Source organism: Oreochromis niloticus, linkage group LG1, assembly GCF_001858045.2.
Source record: "Oreochromis niloticus isolate F11D_XX linkage group LG1, O_niloticus_UMD_NMBU, whole genome shotgun sequence".
NCBI lineage: Eukaryota > Metazoa > Chordata > Actinopteri > Cichliformes > Cichlidae > Oreochromis > Oreochromis niloticus.
Window position 1 is genome coordinate 21,827,645 of NC_031965.2, and position 14,039 is coordinate 21,841,683.

Here is a 14,039-nt window from a genome sequence, read left to right on the forward strand (position 1 = left end):
TAAATTGAAAATATCCCATTTAATAGTTTACAACTCCTCATCTTTAGTCATCCTTTTATATCTTCAGTCTGACATTCACACTCACCTTGAAGTCACAGAACTGGGATACAGTTCATACGAGTCAAAAGTGAACCTCATGCCTTCACCCTCCCCCAACTAATCAGATACAGTTTTGTTTTCAGTCAGGGCAGGTCACGGGTTCGGGGGTGTGTGTGTACAGATTCCGTTTTCAAAATACAGCAGATGCATTTTTATTTTATTTTTATTTTTTTTTAATTCAACAGGGTAAGTTCATGAACGTGGTGGCAATTCAGACGCTTTCCCAAGCCCTTTGCACACTGAATTCACCCCCCAAAAAACAAAAAACAAACAAACAAACAAACAAAAGAAAAATCCAAAAAACAAAACAAAAAAAAAAAAAAGCAATAACCAATAAACCGAATGACAGATGCTTTAAAAACATCGACAGCAATGTGAGCACTATTTCAACAACTGCTTATTGTACATGTTAGTACTGACCCATGAAGGTGGTGTGACAGATTCATATAATTGGAACTTTTCTAGCACTTCAAAAGAGTCTTAGATCGAGAGTAGAAATGGTGTTATTTACACTGGTTTTCACATGCAGCTCAGAAGCTGAAAGCAATTGCAGCCAAAAATCATGTCCTATGTAGACAGAAGACATGTTGCACACCATCACATCCTCTCGGGCATGACTCTCCCTCTCTCTCTCACACACACACTCTCACACACACACACGTCACTGACCACACCTCTGATGAGTACTTGATTCCATTTCTTCTCTTCCTTTTACAGTTACAGTGTCCAAAGCACTTATGTTGGGTTCATTTCCATTTGTAGGTTTTAAACAGCATGAATGACTGAATCTTAAAAAGAAACCATCTGATGTGACGGACAAGGGTACATACTGGTTGAGTAAGACAATACAAACAACACAAAAACATTCAGGAACAGTATGAGTATCAAACTTCCTTTCCCATCCCTTCAGCCTTCCATTTTGCACAGCTCCCCCTTGTGGTTATTAGCCAGCTACACAGGCTTTTTCCCCTCTGCCCCAGTTTTGTTTCAGTTCTTGAACAGCAGAAATGGATTAAAAACAAAATTATAAAGACTCAGACAAAAAGAATCCACCCACTGCTGTTCACCACATCCTGCCTTGATTTACAGCCACTTAAAGTCTGGTTTAGAATAGCGAGGACCCAGATCGTTTTTTTGTTAACTGTTATATTGGAGATCACAAAGCGTTTACTGAAAGTTGTGCCATGCTATAATGGACTAAAAAAGGACCCAAAAGAAAGCACTGTGTTGTTCTGAATACAGCGAGCACACAATATCTATCGCTGTGAGCTGAAAAACCCCTTTGTGTGGCACCGATAAGGGCCTTGACTGTTTGGGTAGAGATGCAAAAACAAAAAGACAACCAGGCAGCTAAGAGAGATCACACACCAGAATAATGAAGAAAGAGGGGGTGGGCTTCATTTCACAAAACAATTTGCAGATTGAAAAGCGTTTAATAGAGGTGAAGTGTCAAAGAGTGCACATAAGGCCAGAAGGAAGAGCAGCTTCTTGGTAAATAAGCCGCCGCTCTTCCACAGGAGGGCACGGATACATGAGGTGTTTGAGGGGCAGAGAAGCAGATGGAGCAAGGTGCCATTTCTGCTGCTGCCTCTGTGCAGCACTGTGCTTAGGTTTCTCAGTAGTACATCACCCATACAACATCTGTTAGGACAGATTTAACCCTTTTTTCCAACATCCAAAAAAGGAATCTCGTCATGTGGCCCAATGACTCACAAAGTATCATCGTAAAAGAAAAGACGACATCATGAATGAAGCATGAGCATGTCATTTGCATCCTTCTTAAGATTCGTTTTGTACATATATGCATACAATTATACTTTCTAGCTAATCTTTTTAAGTCTTCATGTGGGTTTTATTTAATCTGATCAGCGTTCGTTTTACAACTATATACAATGTACAGGCAGCAGATCATATACCTTTTACAATGAATGAGTGATGATACAGGGAAGTCTTAATAGACTAATGTTGACTAGATCTATTTAGACAATATACATTGTGAATAATTGGAATTTTCTTTTAGAAAATGGCATCTAAAAAAAGGATGAGAGATAGTACAAGAGACAAAAATTGTAAAAGCCCTCAATATGTACAGAAAAAAAGCCAATATAGCATTTGTCAACAACAGAAAAGAAGAAAAAAAGTTAAACTGAAATTATTTTCTCCATATACACATATCATAGCTCAAAAATATTTCCAAAGCTAATAGTCTCTCTGATTTGGTCACAGAAGTTAGAAGACAGTGAAGCATAGTGAAAATAATTACACAGCCTGATGAGGATCTCAGCACAGCATCGTCACAGGGCTGCTAAGGTTAAGTAATGAGATGCACAAACTACTGTTAGTTTCTCTCATGCAGATGCTCCCCCTTGATTGTAATTCGTGACTAAGCAAGATGTCAATCTACTGCCACTGAAGGTTAACAGAAAGAAAGAGCATTGTGAGGTATTAAGGTTACCGTCCCCAACAGCATGGTCAGAATTCTGATTTGGAGAGGAGGAGAGCAAAGAAATCATACTCCAATCATCAAACAAACAGTCACCAAAGAAGAACCTGTCCCAGTATGTGATTCAAAGTCACATTTTAATGTTTGTTGACTTAAAAGGGGGCGTTGTAGTGATATTTGTACATTAATAGTTTGCAAAAAACACCTGAAACCTCGATGCCAGCTTAAGAAAAGTTTACACCTATTAGCTGCCATTATTTTTGTTTTTGTTTGTTTAGTTATCATCATCCATCAGGTATTTCAATGGGGGAAAAAAAAAATCTGCCACACTGTAAAGAAACAACCAGGAAGATTAAAATTTACGTTTGTGTCAAAACTAGAAAAACATTACTGCTGACATCCTCGTGAGCTCATGAGACTGATTTGGGGGCGACTGATTTTTAACTCGTCATTAGACTAAGCAGTGAAAAGGTTAAATCAAATCAAGTGATATACCCATTCTAATCCACCGGGACCATTTACCCCCTCAGATTGAAAACATGACCATCACACAAGCAGACTTACAAACAAAGCTCATACAGAACTCAATAAATTCAGGGGCTTTTATCTAGCTAAGTCAGAAAGGCACATCACTTTGATATCAGGCATAAATTAAGTCAAATTACTGCAGAAATAAACAGACTTTCACACAAATAGTGCCAGTAAGATGAGCATCCCCATCAAAGAAGACATGAAAAAGAAGAATTGAGGGGAAATAAAAGCATTCAGTGCATGTAACTACATTCATAACAAGCTTAATTTACATGTATGTGCATGGTGACCACGTTCAACCAGGTTAAATAAATCTGAAATGTAACTCAATTGCAATCTAGACTCGGGACACAGATGCAGGAAGAGTTTAAAAACACAAACTTATCATCAGATCAATTTTTAGGCCTGGATTATATCCACTCTAACGAATGAACACCCTCAGACGAAGCAAAGCAATGAACAGTTGAATGTTTTACATTGATCTAAAAGCTGCTGCTTTACTACAGATGAGATAAGAGCTGAGCAGGTTCTATGAAATTAGCCACAGGTGATCAAAGTGAGCATCTTGGATCTGTTTGTTCTTAATGTGACAAACTAACGCAGACGATTCCCTATAGAAACATAGGATAAAGAGGCCTACTGTCAGAGTCGGAAAAGACGAAGTCCAAGTGTGATTGTGATCCTAACGATGCTCAAACATGCTTTAAGCAAATTAATGTAATTCAAAATGAATACAACTCTGACAAGTTATATCACTCATGATGTGGCGAATCAAAAACAAGGTTACCCAACAAGTGTGTGACTGCACTGAATAGACCTTTCAAAGCTTTTTTTTTCCTGTTGCCTTTGTAGGACTGAAGGTTCATAGGTAAAACACCCAAATGCAAAGCCAATCATAAGTATCAAGGGAGCAGGGTTTCCACCTGCAAGTCTAAATAAAACTATGGTTACTGCAGTGCTTATTAGTGGGCAACACTTTTCTTCTACAGTGACTAGAGAAGTAAAGTGTACCACAGTGAATGGTGTGCATGTGTGCTTTTGTGGGTGATGTCAGTGCCGGGCAAAGGGTGTGTGAGAGAAAAATACTAATCAAAGATCAGGAAACCAATTAAGAAAAAAAATAAGAAAAGTTCATTGATTGATATGTTTACCCAATTATTCTTGTGATGTCAATAGTCAATAGGGTCTTCGTAACATCTGCATTTTTCTCCTGTGTTCAATGCTTTGCTGCTCCCCATGCAACTTGAGGGCAGCTGTCTGCACTGATGTCACAGGGGGACCGTCGGAAGAAAGGTGGGAGGTGAAAGGAAAATCGTTTTCATAGTTCCCTTGGTGGGGGCTTTTGAGAGCAACAGGAGCAGCTCATCACTGCCAGGACTGAGGGGGGAAGTTATTAACCTCAGCCAGGTCTTGCACAGCCGAGCCTTTGTGGGTGTACGTCAGCTTGATCCTCATCCGTAGTTGTTGCTGAAATTTGGGAGGGGTGGATGGATTTATAAAAAAGGAAACTCCACATGAGGACAAAAAGAAAAAAGAAAAAACCCCAAATATATATCCATTACAATTTGAGAAAAAGAAACTCACCTTCTGTGGGTTGAGTACTCTGATGACCTGTGTGACAGTTCCCTGGTTAAGTGCTGGGACGACATTACTGCTAGGGGAGAGGAGCTGCAGCTGGAATGTCTGACAAACAGAGAGGGGACGCCGAGTTAGATGAAAATTTAATGATAACACAGAAGAATTGGGGTCATAACAGCAGCTTAAAATACGGATACTTTCAATCAAGCCCCCAGAAAGCAACTGATCGATGTTCAGTTCAAGCCACTCATCTCCACTTTATCAAATTTATTCATTAGATAAGATGACTGTAAAATATTCCATGACGCATATGCTAGGTGGGTGGTCAACTTACACCCAGTAGGCCCCCCCCTTTGCAGTATCCGGGCAGAAACCCTGGTTTTATTTAAATCAACATAACCTGATGTTACTTTTAACTACAAAAACAAGAGCGCATAGTGAGACTTCACTTAAATTACACTGATAGGAACGTCAACATTAGAATATAAAAAACTGTACATTTCTCCATGAAACTAACAGTATTGTTTTGAAAGCCCATTACTATGGAAAAATACTATTTGAGGAGAAGTTTGAAGATAAATCGAGTAAACAAGAGACCAGAGGGCAGTTACTAAAGATCCAGTAACAACAGTTACCACAACATAAATATTAATAAAAGTACTAACAGCAATGTGTCATGTGATCTGAAAAAAATAAGCATTCCTGCATTAAATAATAATTAAACACAACTAGTTGAGAGTACTGCAGATAACAGAGAAAAATAGCATACCAAAGACACTGCAAGTCTATTAATAATTAATTCCCACTAGCACTGACTGCTCAGTAGTGTTTCCAGCTTACAGATCCAATATTTACAACATTCATGCAGGTTCAGCCTACAGAACAAGCACATTACTGGCACTGTGAGTTACTGAATAAGCCTAAAGTCAGTGGAAACCTATTTACATAATGGAGCTAAATGAAAACGAACACTGTCGTGATTAGGAATTAACTACACCCGTGTTGGGCTGGCTCACCTTTGGTACTGCAGCCTGAAAAACAAAATCGGTCATGTCTGCTTCTGTCGAGTTGGATGCGTGGATAGTGATAACTGCAATGTTGGGGTTGGGGTTAGCTCTCTCAAATGTAAAGTCTATTTTCAGGCCATTCTTGTTGTACGCCGTCATAGGAGGGATACCTATGCAGAGAGGAGCAGATGATTAAAAAAAATGTAGATGTTACAGTACTAACGGTTCACAGGTTGGGTAAGTCCAGAAAAAAAAATATAATGACCAAGTGCTGTATTATGTAAGGATATGTCATAAAATAGTGTATATGTGGCAGTGGGTGGTCAAGGTGAGAAACATACTCTCACCTGCAGCTGCAATGTCATTAAAAAGGGGCGGTGAGGTGAGGCCATCCAAGAGGAAAGCGGGTTGGGAAGAGGGCACTGAGGTTGCAGGAGCAGGGGCTGGACCGCCTGGGAAGGAGGAAGCAACATACGAGGGTTTAAGAGGACATGGACACACAATGATGATATGCAGAGATTACTAATGTGTCATTTTCAAGGGGTTTAAGGGGGCATTTCAGCATTACTGAGCATGTGTTGTGTTTAGAATTAACATGATGATTATTATTATCCAGTCACGCAATTCCAGAAAAATCATAACTTTAGAAACATAGCTGGAATAAAAGTGGCAGGTAAGAATGCTGATATACATGTTTCAACATTTTCAGTATCTGCTTTACTTTTCAAGCACTGCTATAATCACTGCAAGTGCAATTTCTAGTTCATTAAGCAAAAAGTCATTACCCCATAACCAAAAATGTGAAAGTAAACCTATAGTAAAAGATGTTTCACCAAAACCAAGCAGTAGTCTAGGCTGGGAATCACATCCACACTGGTTATTAAAAAAAGTTTATAGCAGGCTCTTAAAAAAATAAATAAATAAAAGGAGTAATAAATGTGTAAACAGAGTACTCTACCACTAAGTGAGAGGTCACCCAGTAGATCAAGTAGCTCTCCTCCTGCTGAAGCTGGCTTAGTGGGCACCGTGGTCTGAATTACCGGCACCACATCGTTACCACCCAGCAAGTCTAATAAATCATTAGCCTGTGGAATAGGGACAAGACATTAACATGATAAGTGTATGTGTACCATTTTAAATGAAAATAATACTACAAAAATAAAATACTGATCAACAGACTTAAAGCCATCTGGTTCTAAATTCAATAAAAAAAATATGGTTTCCTAAATAAACTTAAGACAAAATGATCTATCCTGTTAATTGTTCATTTGACTACAGACGTGTTTTTCGTGATAATATAAAGGCTGAACACAGTTCTCACCTGGTTGGTTGGCTGGGTGACGGGTGGTGGGTGTTTTGCTTCCACAACAGACGGCTCAGCCTCCCCATTAGTCTGTACAATCTCTGTGGGGCCATTAGAAGCAGTTTTCTCCATAATGGGCATTCGCTCTAAGAGAGCTGGCCTATTGTCAGGGAACAAACAAGGACAAAAGACAGACCAAACTCAACCACTTGAGCTTTTTTCTTTTCTTTTCTTTTCTTTCCCCGCCCTTAAATCTACTCAGTGCTACAATGTGCCCATCACAGATATGAGTAATTTCCTAGTAAAGTAGTTTCACCTCATATGGTCGTATTTCTTGAAAAGCGCATTGTACTCCACAGCTCTCTGCTGAAGCTCCACGTCGATGCTACTGCCATATATCGAGACCACCTTCTTGATTCGGCTGAAACAAAAAGTGAAGGTAGAGCTGGTTATTACCCATCAACTTTATTTCTTACTTTATTTTATTATTATTTTCAAAACATGGATTGTTTTTCAAACACACTACAGCTTAAAAAAATGAGATACAAGTGCTTTATGTACTATGACGCTATGTCTTGTTATTTCTTATTACCAATAATAAACACTCAGATATATTTCGAGCCCAGTGAAAACCCCTTCAAACTCTCTCAAAGGAAATGCTGTACTGAATTACACATGCAACCATCTTAACATCATGTGACAGTAAGTCAAAAGAAAGACTTAGCCACTGTAAGTTTAAAAAGCCATTACTCACTTTACACTAGTGAAGCGAGTAGACAGCTTCATGATAGCTGTAAGGGCGTAACCCCGGGTCACAGGTGTGGACAGGTTGGACACCAGGAGGCCTTCCAGCACGTCCAGAACCTCATCCTCAGTCACCTTTGTTCAAAAAGAAAAGAGGAAAAACAAAATCTGATGAGCAGGTTATGTCATCTTAAATCTTGTTTTTGTATACGCTGTTGAGATGTTTGTGTACCTGGATGGGCTCCTCCTCTTCACACTGCCCAGACACAAGCAGGTCCCCATACTCTCCTATGCACCAGGATGCTACCTGCACTAGAGGTTGCTACACAACACAGAAATAGAAATCACCCTCTCACACTAGTTTGAAATACCAAAGTTTTGTTATATAATACATTCTATTAATGTATGCGACATAAAATAAATAAATAAAAAATATGGAGACATCACTAATCTAAGCATGACCCAAACAAGAAATGCTCTAACCTGTGAGATGTCATCCAGCAGAGCTTTGTAAAGTCTCTGTACTGTGTAGGCGTGCATCTCCACGCTGTTTGTGATGAGCTGGATGAGGTTAGGAACGGAGTCGTCTCGCACGTAGCTCCCTGCCTGGAAGAGTGAGCAGAAACATCAATGAGAAACGCAAACGAACTTTATTTACCTGTAGATTTGCAGTAAAACTAAACCTACGTTGGCCACAGAGTACTGTTACTAGATTTATTTGATTTGTAGTACTCAATGTAATACCCAGAACAAACTACTAGTGAACTAAACAACCATCAAAAGACTTTTTAGGCATTAGAGTTTTGTGTATTTTACTTACTGTTGTCAGGACTCGCATAATGGTGTCTATGTGCCATCTTTTTGAAGGAGCATATCTGTAACATAAAGAATACACTCATTAGGCCCAGCAATGGACTGAAAATGTAAATGTATTAAATTCAAAAGAGTGTCTACTGCCAGGAGATAAATGCTGTCAGAAAATAAAGGCGTCAACAAAGTCTGTCAGACGATGGATCACTCATTGTATCATCATACAGCATTTCAGTGCTGGCCATAAAAAGAAAGACATTTACTAGATTTTCTAATTCATATAGGTACATTTAACTTGTACCAAATAGTACCAAACCAGAACCTTTCATGGTTAAAGTACAGAAAACACACACACAAAAAAAGAAAGTGAAACCCAGAAAACTTTTACAACCTTGCACATGACAAGGTCAGCCAGCATGCGTTTTACACTTCAACAAAGTAGCAGTGGCTAAATTTGTGTGTGGTGAAGTCTGTATCAGTGCCATACTTCTCAGCAGCTAGAAAGACTCCTGATGCACAGTCTGCTTTGAATTCAGGGTCACAGGAGTCCAGGAAGTAGAGCAGCTCTTTCATCATGCCTCTAATGTTGTTGCCGTTCACAAGCGCAAAGCTCAGTTCCATCGCACGTCTACACAGTAATGAAAAACAGACGAGGGTCAGAAGGGGAAAAAAAGTCAAAAAAACCCCCCAAAACAACATGACATGTTAAGTTATGTGTAGCACCGTGAATCACCTCTTGATGGACACGTCCAGGTCTTTTAAACAATCCACAATGGTGCTCCGATGCCTCTGCACTGCATTGTGGTCCGTTTGTACGGTCTTTAGTAGAGATGTCAATGCCACATATCTGAAGTCGATTAAAGAAATGTCGACAGGTTTTAATCAAACTTTAGATAAATCGATGGCTTCAAGGTGAAATACTCCTGGCAATTTATTTACCTTATATTTTTGTCATTGTTAAGAAGGAAGCGACCTAATATGTTAATGGCCAAGACCTGTAAGAAAGAAAAAAGCATTCAGATGAGTTAAAATTTACAAAAACATTCTCATAACCTTTTCCTAAAATGAACTCACCCTCAGTCCACTTTCAGACTTGATGTCCATTATAGTCAATACAGTCTCGTACAGGATTGCATTGCCTACATTTTTACTCGTCTCTGTGTTTGTAGCAACCTGCGAGTATAAACACAGTGGATTTGTCAGAACAACACTTAATCTGTGAGGACTTAAATCTAAGCAATTTTTTTTCCAATTCCAACCTGCGCAAGAATGTCATTCATTGCCTCACTGGAGTCGTCATCACCCTTGCCTAAAATTCGCAGTAGTCTCAATATCCGCACCTAAGAAAAAGAAGAAGCAGCAGTCCTGTCAAATGTGATTTACTTTATTGTTACTCACACGCTGCGCCTTGCTTGCTGCCATTTTGGTTCTTTTGTCCCTTTTGTCCACTTGCGCAGCAAAGCCTATTTTAGCTGTACATGAGCAACTGAATGCTTAATGCTGTTTGTAAGACTGACAACTCCTAGTTAAGATCAGCACACATTTAGTACTTTGTTCTGTAAAGAAAACTACTTCTCTTGTACCACACTTTTTAAGGTACACAGATTAAACTGATTAATGCAAATATCTCAACAGCCAATCATTTGGCAGCAACTCAATGCATCTGTGGTCAAGACAACCTGCTGAAATTCATACCAAGTGTGAGAATGAGGAAGAAATAACTATAAACCTGCTTGCTGGTGCCAGCCAGGCAGAGTATTTTAGAAACTGCTCTACTTAGATTTCCCCACACAAACTTCCCTAGGATTTACAGAGAAAGATTTTTTTAAAAACAGAAAATCCAGTGAGCTGCAGTTCTCTAGGTAAAAACGTCTTGCTGATACCAGAGTTCAGAGGAGAGTGGCCAGACATGTCAGGCAACAGTAATTTAAATTCAAACCACTTGTTTCAGATACCAAGCACACCAATCACCTCTGAATATGTCAAACCTTGAAGCAGATGGGCTACAGAAGCAGAAAAAAAACACTGGGGGAGGGAATCCTGTCAGCTAAAAAACAGGAAACTGAGGCTACAGTTTGCACAGGCTCACCAAAATGTTCCTGGTTTGGCCAGTGTTGATTTTTACTGATATTCGGATGGCATCAGAATTCAAAATAACATGAAAGCACGGATCCAACAGTTTAGGCTGCTGCTGCTGGTGTAATGGTGTGGGGAATAGGTACACTTTACACCCCCGAGTACAGAGATTTTTTTAAAAAAAAATGCTGCAGCCTAGCTGAGCATGGTTGCTGACCATGCCCGTCCCTTTATGACCACAGTGTACTCATCTTCTGATGGAGTCTTGTGTTTCCAGCACGTTGTTGAATATGTCCAATGAAGAATTAAAACAGTTCTGAAAGCAAAAGAGTTCCAACCTGGTACTAGCCAGGTGTACCTAATAAAGAGTGCAGTGAGTCTAAATCCTAATGATGGTTACAATCATCTAATGATGATTGCTAACTGTTGCACCGGGTAATTGTATAATGAAAAAAGTGAGATTTACCTGCAGGAAAGGGTCACTTATGCCTGACACATCATGCTCAGGAGAGTATCCAGACATTATTAGGTTCTTCAGGATTCTCACCAACTGTGGAACAAGCTACAAAAAACAAAAACGAGAAGAGGTGTCACAATATTTTGTTAGACTCTCTGAAATATGATTCTTTAAATCATTAATGTGTGTAACACTGCTCTTAATGTTTGAAGTCAATGATTTCTCAGTTAAAGCAGCAAGTTCTTATGAAATGCAAAGGGGTTGGGATTCTTGCTTAGTGATGCAGAGCAATATGGTTAAGGTGTGACTAATTGAGATTGTGAAATCAAAAACTTGACTGTACAAATGTATTGGGTTAGAACATTTGGCTTCGAGAGAAAAAGAAACTCTGCATACACACTGCTATGATTTTGAGCATGGCTAAGCAAAGAGTAGTAGCACTAGTTTAAATTAATTCTAACAAAGAGCATTAAAGCAGGAAACTTCCCATCACATTAATATCATCTATCCTACATAGTTTCAGTTTTTCAGGGCTTCAAAAACAAAAAACAAACAAAAAGCAAAAAGCAACTGGTTATCAAAACATGACAGTTTGGGAAATAGTTTGGCATCTTACACAGCACTAAATCAGAAAACTGGGTACCGTTTTCAACCATGCCTATTACTGTAATAGGCATGGGATACATTTACTTTTGTGTTTCACTGGAGAGCAGCCAGAACTTAAATTGATGTGCAGGAAGAATTAAAATTTGTGCTAGAGGCAAAAAACTGCTGCACAGGGAAACTCGAAATTAGCACTACACGGGCAGCTTACAACACCAACTGTACAGTGATAGCCAAAACCAATAGGGGCGGTTAAGCCAACTTCAAGTCTGCAGACAGCAAAGTTAACTAGCAGTAGCTGGCTCTCCTGACTTGGCAGAGGTGTTCTAAGTAAGGTGAAGAGCATAAGAACCGAGGGGTGACTGTGATGACAGTTTGGTATCACTGATTGTGAATAAAGCTGTCTTCAGCCAGGACATGGAGCCGCGTGATATCCCATACTATGTGTGTTTTACCTCATTCGTCTCCTTCAAGGAAAAGAAATTATACACAAAACTTTGTTTAGCAGTACAGTGCATGCAAGCCCAGTTGTTGTATATTCTTAAAAATTAAGGTCAGAAGCTTGCAGCATGTAAATAAAACAGTTCTGAGATGACAGAAGAACTTTTTGCTTTCAAATTTTACTTTCATGCTGCTTTGCTACATCAAGCTTTCCAGGCCATTCCACTTGACAAGATCTTTTTTGCAGAAGGTACGACAAGTAAAAAGCAAATCCAAATCAGAGTAGGATATTAAAAGGAAATTTTAAATAGAAGACTCTGAGTTTGTCCTTAACGTGACATCCCAGTGCAACTTTTGCCAAACTCTTTCTCAAAAGTCAAAAATAGCTCTTCACAGTTATGCCGGCCTAAGAAAGTTACTGATGTCACAAAATAAGCTTCCAAGCCTTTTCGCAGTGATATTTAGTGAAAATATTGTTTACTGGTGACAACACCTGTGGCAATTACGTGGAAACACACCAACCTGACTGCCTCTAAATAGACACTGATTAAATGAGTAGCTTATTTGGCAAAAAAATTCAAAAACATTCAAAACAATAGTGAGAAATGTATCTGACAAATGGACCAAGAACTCTTTATAATATTCAAAAACACCGACAGTAATGATCACCGTACAAGTTAAAGAAATTAAAAAATTTCTAAATTAAAACACAACATGACATTACTGAACACAAATCTGGTTACATTTGAGGTGACTGTGAGGAGTGATTACTAATTACAGCATGCACCAGCTATGAGATCAGAATGTACTCTTACCTTCTCATTCTAACACAATGCAGGAATTGTAACAAAGACAAATGACAGAAAAAATATGAGGTAGATGTTAGGGAGGGGAAAACTGGAAATCATTCACTTTCAGAGAGCTTAAAAATAATGTTCAGATCATGAGCATGAGGAGTGGGGTCTCTGGCATAGTTTTGTTACACCTAGAGAGGGAAAGGTACAGCAGCAGTTGAAATACAAGAGGAAAAGACAGTGGTAGGAGATAAAAAGACTAAGACATACTCTGAATGTCGAGGAAACCTCTAGCGCATTCCAAACCTCAAACAGTTTAATATGTTTGTCTAGCTTAGCTACAACAAAAGAAAAAGTGTAGGCAAAGGAAGAATGAAATGTGACGTGGGCCTTAAGACAAATGCATAAGTAACTTCTTTAAGGTCCTTTAAAAAAAAAAAAAAAAAATCTGTACCTTTCTGAAGTGGGCCAGCATGTCAGGACTTCTTTCACACATCTCAGTGAGGAGGACAACTGATGTATGGAGAACACCTGGGGGACCAGACGATGACAGGATGACACCACTTTCAAGGAAAATGCTAGCATGAGTCGTTGTGCTCTATGAATCACTCATTTGTTACTACAAAAAACCCAGTATTTAAACACTTCGATGGACAGTGAGCAGTCACACAGAGACTCAAGTCAGATTTAGAAAAATATGCCATACATGGTAACTGTAACAGGTGACAGCAACATCCCTCTGACTTGAAAATATGCAACAGGCTAATCATTCCCTTGTGACCTTATATTATTGCTACAAGGCTGAAAACTAATCTTAAGGACATCAGTGGAAAGCAGTGGTGGCTGTGTTTTCAAGCCATACAGTTGTACATACGTCCCATTATAAAAATAAATGTTGAAAAGTTAGAAACCTGGTCACATTATTGATTCGACTGGGTGCTGGCAACATTCAGACACATGGTCTGTTAGCGATATGCATGATTGTGGTTGCATAGTAAAGTCCACATTACCAATACCTGACATTGCGCATGTATAAATCTATCTTGCAATACAGGGCAGTAACTTATAAAAATACAACTGCATAATGAGAAGCAAACATTACTGCACTGCCACAAAATGTTAAGCACAACAACAACTTATTTTATCTATTAAA

The 14,039-nt window shown here is 39.0% G+C and overlaps 1 protein-coding gene across 4 annotated transcripts in view; it reads right to left on the minus strand.

The window, feature by feature from the left end:
- Nucleotides 1-14,039, minus strand: part of ap1g1 (adaptor related protein complex 1 subunit gamma 1) — a 22,984-nt gene continuing 8,945 nt past the window's right edge. For 2 of the 4 annotated variants that reach the window (XM_019358659.2, XM_003442270.5), the window contains exons 6-24: nucleotides 13,341-13,417; nucleotides 12,908-12,916; nucleotides 11,058-11,153; nucleotides 9,775-9,855; nucleotides 9,590-9,688; nucleotides 9,455-9,510; nucleotides 9,249-9,362; nucleotides 9,003-9,143; nucleotides 8,526-8,580; nucleotides 8,189-8,311; nucleotides 7,938-8,027; nucleotides 7,716-7,840; nucleotides 7,278-7,382; nucleotides 6,980-7,121; nucleotides 6,617-6,743; nucleotides 6,006-6,110; nucleotides 5,668-5,828; nucleotides 4,658-4,756; nucleotides 4,439-4,540 (exon numbers count right to left, since the gene is read on the minus strand). In XM_019358659.2, the coding sequence (XP_019214204.1) occupies nucleotides 4,439-4,540; nucleotides 4,658-4,756; nucleotides 5,668-5,828; nucleotides 6,006-6,110; nucleotides 6,617-6,743; nucleotides 6,980-7,121; nucleotides 7,278-7,382; nucleotides 7,716-7,840; nucleotides 7,938-8,027; nucleotides 8,189-8,311; nucleotides 8,526-8,580; nucleotides 9,003-9,143; nucleotides 9,249-9,362; nucleotides 9,455-9,510; nucleotides 9,590-9,688; nucleotides 9,775-9,855; nucleotides 11,058-11,153; nucleotides 12,908-12,916; nucleotides 13,341-13,417 (1,907 nt within the window). Of the gene's footprint in view, nucleotides 4,541-4,657; nucleotides 4,757-5,667; nucleotides 5,829-6,005; nucleotides 6,111-6,616; nucleotides 6,744-6,979; nucleotides 7,122-7,277; nucleotides 7,383-7,715; nucleotides 7,841-7,937; nucleotides 8,028-8,188; nucleotides 8,312-8,525; nucleotides 8,581-9,002; nucleotides 9,144-9,248; nucleotides 9,363-9,454; nucleotides 9,511-9,589; nucleotides 9,689-9,774; nucleotides 9,856-11,057; nucleotides 11,154-12,907; nucleotides 12,917-13,340; nucleotides 13,418-14,039 lie in introns of all 4 variants that reach the window. The other 2 variants (XM_025906393.1, XM_025906396.1) reach the window with 2 other exon arrangements.